The sequence below is a fragment of the Durio zibethinus genome, chromosome 4, assembly GCF_047325235.1.
Source record: "Durio zibethinus cultivar Kanyao isolate XHJ-2024 chromosome 4, ASM4732523v1, whole genome shotgun sequence".
Lineage (NCBI taxonomy): Eukaryota > Viridiplantae > Streptophyta > Magnoliopsida > Malvales > Malvaceae > Durio > Durio zibethinus.
The window spans coordinates 29848292-29860512 of NC_143165.1; the positions used below are offsets into that span (position 1 = coordinate 29848292).

Genomic DNA, 12221 nt, shown 5'->3' on the forward strand with positions numbered 1-12221 from the left:
TTAATGAATGAAAATCAAGTTCAGATTGGGTTCAGATTTTAAGTAAATCTGACTCGATATTATATAAAAAATTATTTTTTTAATTTTTTATTTATATATTTAAAAAATGATATTTTATTAATTTAAGGTCGGATCGGGTCGAGTACGTTTTATACAAGTCGGGTTCGAATCGAGTTTGATAAAAAAAATATTTTAAGTCAGATACAGGTACAGATTTTATGATTATAAAATCGGATCGAATTCGAAACGAATAAAAATTCATCTCGACCCAATTCGTTGCCATTCATATTCTTCATTATCTCTTATCCTTTTTCCAATTGGCTTTTGATGATAAAATTTTGGATGAAATTTTTAAATATATTTTAATAAAATTTAATTTTATAAAATATCACAAATTATAGTTAAAAACTTGAATAAAAAAATCATCGCAAACATTATTTATGAGATCAAATAACAACCCAACCTAAACGACATCGTTCAAAGTCCGACCAAATGACCCAAGTTAAAAACAGCTCTCACGATGGTCGTGTATTGGAGGGTGGATGATTGATTATCTGTACAATTGTTTTATTTTACTTTTGTAATCTTATTTCGATGGAAGCGGGAAGGATCCTCCACATCGGCATGCCATGGACCCCCGGTTGCCCGCATCCACTTCCTCCTCCTCTTCCCAAGTTCCCGCGCTTTATTAGGGCTTCTTCTATTCAGCGGGTAATCTTAATCCCCTCTCTCTGTCTTTGAACTGCATTTCAAAATTTAATTATCAACGAACTAATATCTTTATATATATATATATATAAAAGGAAAGTTACAAAGGACCAAAGCCGAGCCGGGGTTGGATTGCCGATTGGGTCTCCAAGAACGACGACGCCGTTCGGAGCTTGCCAATCTACGTCGGAGGAGCCTCTTTGTTAGCCGTTCTCTTTAACCGTGCCGTCTCGGGGATTGCTCCGGTTGCTGATGCCAGCAGGTAATTTATTGCTGCCAGTTAAATTAGATTAGAGGATTGCCTACCGGTTTAAATGAATTAATCATTCAACTAATTTTAGTCTAATTAGTCGCTTTATTGGTGGGCACCTAAATTTTTTATTTAATGTTTTGCTTGGTTTAATGGTAATTGTCATTTTCAGATGCATTAATTGCTCAACTAATCGTAGGCTTAAGGCAAATGAAGAGCTTCAAAAGGTTGAAGCTAAAATTTGTTGCTTTATTTTGAATTTAGGAATTTATAGAAATATGTGCCCAATTGAACAATTTTTTATGACCAGAATTTACTTTTTAATGCTACTATATTTTTCTTTGATTTCAAGGTTTTGCTACTAATATATCAGTCTTTTTTATTCGAGGTTTTTGTGGTAATCAATGTAAGATACTTAAATGTTTGTGCTTTTTTTTTCTCTATCAGTTCACAGTCAAGAGCAGATCTATTGACACTTGGTTTGGCTGTGACCAACATATTAACTGGACTAGTATGGTTATCAATCCGACCAAAATCTATTACTCCGGTAAAGGCCTGTCTATACTTTGTTTCCTGTTCTCGTTTCTTCCGCAGCCATGCACATAGAACATTTTCATTTGTATGTTAAATTGAATGGTAGTTGATTGATTTTTTATTCCCCCTCCCTCCCCCCCTCAATCCCCCAAAAGAAAAGGCTTGCACATGCACATTAATTAAGTTGATTAGTTCAGTAGGTAGTTATTTATTTCCCCTTTTTCCCTTAGATAATGTATTCTTGATACTGATATCAGGTAGACCCTCAAGGAGTGGAGTGTCAAGTAATTTATTGTCACCTTCCTGAATCGGTTGTTTCTGAGATATTTTGGTATTCCATGCTTCTCTTTACATTTTCTACTTGGTTTGTCATAATTGTATGGCTTTTCAATGGTGGCTTCATAAATTCTGAGAGTTTTAACAACATATACTGATCATATAACACTTGTATTTTAACGCAGAACGATGTATAGTGCTTAGATGGTTCATATCATAGGATTCTTAGCTGGCTAGAGATCATTTTGGCTGAAATCCATTTATTGCTTGGGTATCTTTAACTGACATTGTTCCTTAACTTGGGTGATTTCCAGCAAATTGCTTTTATGTCTCCTAATGGGAGAAAATAGAATGAACTTTCAGAAGCCGCATAAAATTACTGTCAAAGGTTCTCCGTTTCAGTTTGTACCCAAATTGTTTACGGCCCCAAATTCTAAATAAGCATTTTGTAGATTTTGCTTGTTCATGCATAATGTGGTTTTGTCTGGATAAACTTGGAACTTTAGGTTTCAAACTGGTTGAAATCAAAACCATTTGTCTCCTAATCTATTCTTCTTTCTATATTTTGTTTTGTTGTGATATAACACCATTGTGAGCACTGCTGAAACCCAAAATTTTTCTTTAATTAATAAGTAGTTTGATTTCTGTATTTAGTAGACCTCACGATGCTTCTTAGTTAAAAAAACTAGTTCATGCCAAATTGACTGTCCTCATTTCATATGCACAAAGTGTCATGGATGAGGTATTTGGTTTTTATTGTACCACTATTTCCCTTAAAAGTTAGAAGGCCCTCCTAAAGTTAGTACTTCAATGAAGGGTAACATTAGAAGGTATTTTCCATTTTGTGAAAGTTGACATTGTTTGAAACATCCTAAAATAGTAAGATGGACGTTCAAATTCAAAAGGATGGTGTAATATAATATTGGAGGTGGTAGGGTTTGCTTGCTTGAAATTGTTGAAAGAAGGGTAACAAATAGGTAACGCATCATTGTTTATTTATTTGTTTTTCAATTGGATGAGACAATCTTAAATTGGCTAACAAAAAGTTCCTTACTGTCCTGTTTCGAAAATTAAAAATATCTGTTGTTTCTTGTTTACAGGGCTTGGGAATCTCTTTCAGCCGTAACATGCTGCAGGTCTCTTGTTATTGTTTACAACTGCCAATGTATTGCTCAAATTGGTGTGGCTGCTAAATTGCGGAATGATGAACCTTTCGCTGTGGATGCTGCTAAATTGATGCAGGGATCACTTTGTCAAGGTGTTTTGAAGTCTGGAGCACGTAAGTTACTTCTGTCTGGATTTTCAATTATTCTTTTATGTTGTAACTATTCATGTGATTTGTGTAGAATGTAGTTTTCACTAGATTCCCATTACTCAATTCAATTCTTTGCAGAGAGCTACTTGGCCAACCTGTCTCTTTACCCTGGGAGGTCTGAGCTGCCATTTCTGCCTTCAAATACTCAGGTCTCTATTCATGTTTACTATTTCTCATATGCACCTTCTTTTCATGCACTGGATAGCTGGGATTCCTTTAATGCACTTTATAGAGCTTTTCTCTTTTCCTGGGAATTGAGATTCCTTTAATGCTATAAACTAGAAATTGGCCCACATTAAGCTGCTGCTGTTGTTGTTGTTTTTTTTTTTTTCATGAATTTTGAATATTATAAACTATTGTAATAAAATTGATAACTAAATTTTAAAAATTAAATGAAGTTATTTTTTTTCAAAAAAAAAAAAAAACTTAAATCCAAATAAGTCTTACTGCATGAGTTTTTAATCAAAGTTCACATCTCAATTAATCATCTGTATCATCTCACAATAAAGCAATAAGAAAAATCAAATATATTACGGTGAGTTAAACTGAAATTTTCAAAACACAAAAATTGTGAACATTCAAAGCTGATATTAATTAGTAATTTTTAATCTTTATACAAATGAATGGATGTTGTGAGTGTTAGACCTTTAAGAAACAATATGAGAAGAAAATTAGCGTAGCTGATATGAAGATGTTTAAATAGATGTATGGTAAAACTAGAAGAGACAAAATCAGAAATAAAAGGATTTGAGAAAAATTAAGGATAATCCAAACTGAGAAAAAGATGAGAGATAGTCATTTGAGATGGTTTGGATATGTGAAATGTAAACCTATCTGTGCACCAGTTAGGAGAAATAAGCTTTTGGATTGGGGAGAGACCAAAGCTTTTAGAGGTAGACCATGAAAAATGTGGATGCAAGTAGTAAGGAATGATATTAGGGTTAAGGAAGTAGATAAAAAGGTTGTTTTTTTATAGAAATGAGTGGCATAAAAAGATTCAAAATTACGGCCTAACATGATTCTTTTTTGGCCTTTCATATAGCTGACTCCATAGTTATGGGATACAAAGCTTAGTTTGTTGTTGTTGTACAAATGAATGGATGATAACCATTGACAAAAGCTCTAGGTATTAGATTTTTTAAGAAAAAAGATGAAACTACCATGACTAGGAAAAAAAAAAAAAGACAAGAAAACAAGAATTTTTAAATTGAATGAAAGCATAGATCAACATAATGTTTAACATTCCATCTTCCATTGCTTGCATCTCCAATTGGGCAAACTGGATGACGTTCTAAGAGCATGGTATCAATAGAGTAATAACAGCTTGTGTCATAACAAAAGGAACAAAAAAATTGCCTTCAGGAATCTTTGCCCCAAATCAAGGAGGGAACTCATAATTTCCTCCTAATATGATCCAAAACCTAAATTCTATTTAAAGTTGATGACTTGAGCAATCAAAAACTAAGAATAGAGGTTCTAATCAACAGCCTTAATCTACAGTAATATAAACATAAAATGTTGAATATAAACCTAAATTTCTATAAACAAATAATAAAATTCATAAAATACAAAAAAAAAAAATTAATAACATAAAATAATATTAATTCTTCAAAGAACATTTAGATTCCAAAAAGCAGCAAAAAAGAAAATGATTACTACACGATTTAGGGAACCCAACACTAATAACTTACCTCTGCTATTTCATAATGTTATGTGCGTATATATAGATCAGACAACTAATATTATTTTCACTTTAAAGGCAGTGATCTTGCAACCACTGGGAGATAGTAGCATTGCAATTCTTGGTGGGGACACAATTAGGGGTTTTACAACTTCTGACCAGGTACTTTATTTTTCAGTGGTGACAATTATCCAATCTCTTCTTAGTATTAAGCTGGCCGATAATGCAATTTTTATGCCATAAGTGTCATATTTCATTCCTAGTTGCTCTTTCTTTTCTAGAGTGGGGGGGGGGGGGGTGTTGTAAATTTAGCTCTTTCGTTCTGATGAGCAAAATAGAGATTTATACTTGATTTTTAAGTCCTTTATTGTTCTTCACTTTTTTAATGTAGTTCATTTGTTATTATCCAGTTCTGAATTCTGGTTTGGTGATTTTAAAACTTAAATGATGACTTCAATTTTTTCAGTCATTCTCACCCCAAATGGTACAAAATTTTAAGCATTATATATTGCCTTCTGTTTTCCGACAGTTGAAATAATTCTTTTCATTGAACTTTTGACTCTTGTGCATAAAAGATTTTCTTAATTTCTTAGACATTGTCTATCCTATTAATCAGTAACTCCATTTTGATTGCTATTATGGTAGTTTATCACTTGCTCTCTTCTCTTTTAATTTTTCTTTGATTGGGGGAAAGGGGATTCAAACTTTGCTCAAAGAACAGGGGAATACACGCACCACTGAGTCAAATGCTTGGTTGTTCTCTTTTAATTCTTCTTTCTCTTTTTTTTTTTTTTTCTAAAAAAATAATTTTATTGACCTGATAGGCCTCTATTTTCAGGCATGGATTACTTATGTTGGAGAGAAATTGGATGCCACACTTTCAAAATATCTGAGCAACATGCCATCGGTGGTGCAAGAGTGAGTTTGAAACAAATCAAACTATGAGCAATGATCTCTTGTTTATAACATCTACTGCAGCTTTTGTTTAAGGTAGTTCTTCATTTCCCTTTTTTCTATTGCAATTCAACATTATGAAACTTTAAGAAAATGTGTTACTTCTAGAATATAGAAATAGGGCATTTTGTCCTTTTCTTCATTTTAAAAGATTTATTTTGGTGACAAATTGATTGATCAGGAAAAAGTTAACCCTTAATGACACCCAATGGAGCTCGTCCCATTTCCATTTCTTTTCTGGAGTGCTGATTCTTATCTGAAGGCATCTGTGACAACTGCAAACATCAACCTTTTTTATGTATAAAAGTAGGATGCTCTGCTTATGCATGCCAATGATAAAATTGCAAGATCATATTGTGTTGCCCTCACAATTTTTACCTTAATTTTATGTCACTCTATTTTCCTCATTAACTCTACCACACTCTGTTTGGTTGCTGATGAGACCAAGTAAATAATCATACATCTGAATACATGACATGAAGAGAATATTAGTATGATATTATTATTAAGGACAATTTGATGGTATCTGGATATGTAGCCTTAGTGAAAGTGTCCAGGTTTCTAGGAGAATCAGTGCCTTTTACCTTGAAGCTTACGTTCTGATTTTTGTACAGAAGATGCACCCTGATACATATTGCAATGTTTCCTTTTCCTTTTTCATGCCTTGTTGTCCTGGTGTTGAAAGGGCAAAACTATAAACTGCAGAGTTCACTAGCCAAAATAATGATTAAGATCGACAGGTCATAGTTTCAACTCATGCTTTTAAACAATGGGATAAATTTGGATTGACTGCAATATTTGCAACATATTGGTTCACAAACACATATCCTGTTCAACAACTGCAGACATGAAAACATAAACTGCATGCTCTTGTGGTCTATCTTTTCAAATTTTATAATATGCTATTTTGTTTTTTTGTTTTCTCTACTTTGTGAATTTTGTTCTCCCTCTCAGTCTCTAAATTTCAAGGTGTTTTGTTCTTGTTTATGGATTTTTCGGTTTTCCAGGCAGTGATGTTCCTTGGAATTGAGGGCAGAAGACATCTCTGGACACGGGGCCATACATGCTGCCATGTTATTACTAATTCAATTTTGCTCTGGTCCCTGAAAATATTTCTATTGCCAACTTCTGATGCTTTGCATTGAAACATTCTTGGATATGCAGTTGAAAATTTCTTATTTAAACAAAAACATATCTAAGTCTAGTATTGACACAAAAGGGTTCTGTTACATGCCTTGACGCTTCAAAACCTGCGATGGCGTGTTTTTAGCTGTAGGCTGTGCATGAACAGTAAGTAGATCATGCTTATTTTTGTAATAGGCTAAACTTCCAAATTGCTAGTTCAATTCTCCAGCTTCCAGGAAGCTACTAATGAACGAGCTGGTATCCACTTTCTATATGATGTATAGAGGATGCAGTTATTGTGCACCATAAGGTCTTCAGAAACATTTTACATCATGCATTCAAGTTCATCGCCCTGTTATTAATAAAATAGGATTATGAGTTTTTCCAACATTTTTTAAGTAGTCCCCCTAAATTCGTTCAATTGTTTGAAGTTATGTCCTAGTCTATTTCTTCTCATCTGTAGAAAAACATGAAGATGCTGTAGCACTAACCACTTTAACAGAAATAAACTAGAGGAAAGATCATCAATAACTCTTTAACTAGAATGGAAATTAAAGTGAGGGAAAAATGTTATTTCATCATCACAATATTTACAGCTGTGTAAGAACCCTATAATCAATTGATCTCATATATAAATGGAAAGAATGAATTTTTGCTGGTGACATGACTCCGTTTTACACGGGCACAAGGCTGGAAGCAACCATATTTGGTATTGTTACAAAAGAGCCTTCTCCCAGGGAACGGCTCCAGTGGCAGGATCAGCTAAATTTGTCAGGACAAAGTCCCTCAGACCGGTGTCCCAGATTTCACAGAACTGTAGCCGCCAATTGGGTGGTTCGATGGCCTCAGTTCCTAGCCCAGGCGCTCTGTCCTTTGACCCTTGGTTTTGGTTTTGTTGCCAGTCAACAACATAAGTTGCAACCCTTCTGAAGAACTTTGCTCTAAAGGTCTCCCATACCTGGTACTTGTAGTGGTTTATTACGATCGAACCTTCACGCACATTCAGGTACCTTAATCCCTTTCTCAGCTGGAAGTGGTGCACCACATTGAGAAGAGTTTCATTGAGTAAATCAGGGCGCACAATAGACTTGTGCCGCTCAGGGCTTTGAAGCCGGCAAGTGTAACCTACAGTTACTCCTTGCGATGGAGGTGAGCTCAATCCAGATGGACCAAAGTTGTGGCAAGCTGTTCTTATTTCTGCAATTGTCCTTGATGACGAGTAATTTGCTACCAGGGATCTCAGTAAATTTTGACCCGGTAAACCTCTCCGGTGATGACGAGGGAAGTAGTAGAACTCATCAACATCAAAGAATCCTACCCATTTGCACTCCTCTCTTGCTCTCAAAGCACAGTGTGAAAACCCTGCCTCTTGGGTTTTAATCCATGGCCAGGTATGCCTGCTCACATTGTAGTCTTGAAAATCAAGCTCTTCAATGACTTGTTGAATTCCATCATCACTATTGTTGTCATAAACGAACCATCGTTCAACCCCTAGCCAGGCATGGTACATAATCCACTCCCGCAGTGCCGGTGCCTGGTTCCAGAGCATAGTGCAGGCGCAGAGCTCATATTTCCCCCCCTTCCTTCTCTTCTGGTAGGACTTTGAATCGTATAATTTAGCCACAGAAGGCATAGGCACATTCTCCTTATGCCTTCTCTGATTCATTCTGTTCACGTAGGATCTGGAATTGTGAATTCTAACCGCAGATGGCACTGGCTCATGTTCCACATTACTCTCACCAGCATGGACAACAGTAACTCGAATTTCCTCAGCCTTATCTGGATTATTTCTTATACTACTCGGCAATGAACACCTAACAACCTCTTGTGCAGCCGCTATGGCTTCAGTCATTAGCACAAATCCTTCATCTTTATTCCCATTCCCCAAGCCAAACTGGCACCTGAACCGGGTAGGATCGGATGCTCTATGGGGTCGAAGATTCAACCCTTTAACAAAAACAACCGCAGTTTTCCCATCAAATGCTGCCTCATAAACTATTCTATTCCATGAATGAACCGTCTGATTACTCCTCAAAGACCAAGCATAATCAACCCCATCTCCTCGCCGCCTCAAAGCCACAGCAGCCGAATAATTCCGAGGTGGGATAGGGCACCTAACAATCGATCTAAATCCTTCATATTCATCAATAGCCAAAACCACCTGATGGACAATATCCTTATCTTTACGCTCCTTGACTATTTCACCAGAATCATCCAAAATTTTGTAGTAAACACAGTCCAACTTGTCAGCTTGATCAATCTTGCCGGCTACAAGCAAGAGCAAGTGATCAGGGAACAAAACTCGATCTTCTACTCTCAAAGGTAACCGTAATTTACCAGGAAAAGAATCCTGAAGGGAACTTTTTGACAAGATTGAAAAACTTGGGACGCTGAGAACTGGGTGAAAGGACGCGGTCCGGATTGGAAACCTATCCGAAGACAAGAACAAAAGGAAAACCAAGAAAGACAAGCACAAGATTAACGATCTTACTGACAAAAACTGAGCACGTGAGTACGGCCTGTAGATTCTCTTCCGCTTCCGACGCTGCTCAGAGTCCATATCTTTTCAGAATCCAAAGGCAAAAACCAACAAAGAAGAAAAAAGCTCAAACAAAATACTAGTAAGAAAAAGAAAAATGAAAGAAATAAAAAAGGCAAGAAGGAAAAGAATAATGATAGATCTGGGGTTAGGTGTTTTTGGTTCTGGAAACTGGCTAGTGAGGGAGTACTTGGGGGAGTGCAGATCTGGAAGCAAGTACCGACAGGGTTTTCTTTTTATCTTTGTATGTTTGGGTGGACGATGCTTTTATAGCTGCCGTCAAAGGACAGACTGAAAATGGGGTTAACAGCAAAATTTTGGAGATTATTGGTTGAATTGTATTTCTTTTTCTTTTCCGTTTTGGCTTGGAGAAGATAGTGGTACTGGAACTTCTTTTTTTTTTTTTTCTTTTTGTTCAAGACAATGGACAGGTGGATGTTCGGCATTTGTGTTAGACTGTTTTTTTTAACAGTTGCGTTAGACTTTGTTCTTTTGGATTTTTGGTGACGTGAATTGTGAAAATAATGGACTGGCTATTGACTATTAAAATAATAAAATTTATATTTTACTAGAGACGATCGTCCTGGTGAACTATTTTTTTATTAAAATTTTTTATTATTATTTCTTAATTTTTTTATTATTTTGAATATATTTATAATTATTTAAATATACAAATAATAAATAAATAAAAATATTATAAAATATTAAAATAATAAAATTTATATTTAATTAGAAATAGCCGCCGTGCAATGTTGGGATTAATTATTTTTCTATATCAAAAATTTTTATTATTATTTTTATTATTTTAAATATATTATAATTAATATACAAATAATAAAATAAATAAAAATATTATAAAACTATTAAAATTAAAATATAATATTTATATTATATTTTTTATATTATATTTTGAGTGTCGTATTTTTGTTAATCATTTGATCAAAATGTATGATTTTTAAATTATTATAGTTCATAAATCTTTTTTGTAAAAATATTTAAAATAAAATAAAAAAATAATTTAATTTTTATTAATGTTTTTATATATTTATCACATTGTATTTTTTTTTATTATAATAATTTAATATGTAGTTAAGTTTTGTACAATTAATTTAATATGTAATTTAATATGGGTATTATAGTAATTTTAATACAATACTATATGCTAAATTTTTATGAAGTGATTGTAAGGGTTTTCTAATAATTTAATATATAGTTAATTTAATATAATGTTAAAGTTTAATATGTAATTGAATATGAGTATTATAGTAAATTTCAAATAAAATATCATATGTCAAATTTTTATGAAGCAACGGTAAGAGAATTTTAGTAATTTTGAAATAAAATATCATATGTAATTTAATAAGAGTTTTATAGTAATTTTCAAATAAAATATCATATGTCAAATTTTTACGATGTAATGGTAATGGTATTTTAATTTAATATATAATTAATTTTATATTATGTTAAAATTGAATATGTAATTTAATAAGAATATTATAGTAATCTTGAAACATAATGCCACATGTCAACTTCTTATAAAATATTCATAAGGGTATTTTCATAATCATATAGGGCAATATTGTGATTTTAATCAATTATAATAAAAAATATTTTTGTAATTATGATAAAAAGAGCATTACAGTAATTTTAATTATTTATGAAAAAAGTTTTATTTCTATAATTATTGTAGAGAGGTATTATAATAAATTTCAACACATGTCAATTATTTATCAGATAAATAAAAAGTCATTATAATAATTTCATGAAAATTTTTTTAATATATAGTTATTGATACACGGTTAATGCATATATCTTGAGAGATAAAAGATTATATTATACACTTTTTTTCATAAAATTGTCTAAGGACAAGGAAAGGAGTGCCAACGAGGCCTTAGTTAGTAGCAAGGTAGAGGTCCTATAACCTTTAGATCTTAGGTTCAAGTCTCACTATGTATAGGTTTAGTGTATTTAGTTAAATGATAGTTTATTAGTTTATTATTCAATAATTAGTTGATTATTCAGTAATGTAGTTGATTATACGAATATAATATTTGATTATGAGTGTAACTTAAAAAAAAAAAAGGACAAGGAAAGAAGTTGAAATGTTGAGATTTGAACTCCAAACATGTTGAAAACCATTTTTTTATGAGAATTTGCATGACCCAATTGAGTTAAACTTTGAGTTCAATATACTTTTAATATATATATATATATATATATATTTTATTCAAATCATATCATATAACTGTGTTATTAAAAAAATCAATCTTTTATTATCATAATTATTAATGAAGATATTAAAAAATATATTAACTATTTAATTATCATATGTATTGTATAATAAATAATTTATTTTTTCAATAAAGAGAAAAATAGTTGCCATATATGTTATGTAATATTTCAAAAGTAATGTTATTTTTAGTGTTCTATGACACTTTAAGGAATGTTAATTACATTTGAATGTTTTTGTATGATGTAATAAAACAATGAATTATCTACTAGGCCTATTCATTTATACATCACAAATGCAATATAAAAAAAATACAAAAAAAATTGAATTTTAGTAACTTGAACCTGCATCTTTTAACTATTTGTAATGAATAGTAAATTTTTTAAAAAATTCCATTGTTTTCATTTTCTTCATCTTTTTCAAAGTATTTTCACTAAAAACAATGAAACTTTTTCTTTGATTTTGGTTTATTTTCATTTTCATTTTGGTTAAAGGGTAAAAAAAAGTCCTCAGACAAAAAAATTTAATAATCATTCAAACTTCTATCATTTTATTGCAATCAATTAAGCACTCAAACATTTATTTTTATCGATTAAGCTCGTATTAGAC

At 32.4% G+C, this 12221-nt stretch overlaps 1 protein-coding gene and 1 pseudogene across 7 annotated transcripts; one reads left to right on the forward strand and one right to left on the reverse strand.

The window, feature by feature from the left end:
- Window positions 1-522: 522 nt before the first annotated feature.
- Window positions 523-7233, forward strand: CCB4 (cofactor assembly of complex C). Of its 6 annotated transcripts, XR_016341680.1 has the most exons (10): window positions 524-711; window positions 804-970; window positions 1406-1505; window positions 1750-1823; window positions 2869-3047; window positions 3162-3232; window positions 4843-4926; window positions 5603-5754; window positions 5900-6024; window positions 6726-6936. XR_016341680.1 is itself a non-coding variant. In XM_089759854.1 (8 exons), the coding sequence occupies exons 1-8, from the start codon at window positions 595-597 to the stop codon at window positions 5684-5686; spliced, it is 876 nt and encodes a 291-aa protein (XP_089615980.1). In that variant the 5' UTR covers window positions 523-594; the 3' UTR covers window positions 5687-5755. The 6 variants fall into 6 exon arrangements, 1 of the variants encoding a protein (XP_089615980.1); XR_016341681.1 differs by lacking the exon at window positions 5900-6024 and having other exon boundaries at window positions 523-711; window positions 4847-4926; window positions 6726-7233; XR_016341679.1 differs by having other exon boundaries at window positions 5900-7233.
- Window positions 7234-7355: 122 nt separating this feature from the next.
- Window positions 7356-9798, reverse strand: LOC111287234 (glycosyltransferase family 92 protein RCOM_0530710 pseudogene; annotated as a pseudogene). The gene has a single exon (XR_016341677.1). The product of XR_016341677.1 is annotated as a glycosyltransferase family 92 protein RCOM_0530710 pseudogene (transcript).
- Between the last annotated feature and the right edge of the window lie 2423 nt (window positions 9799-12221).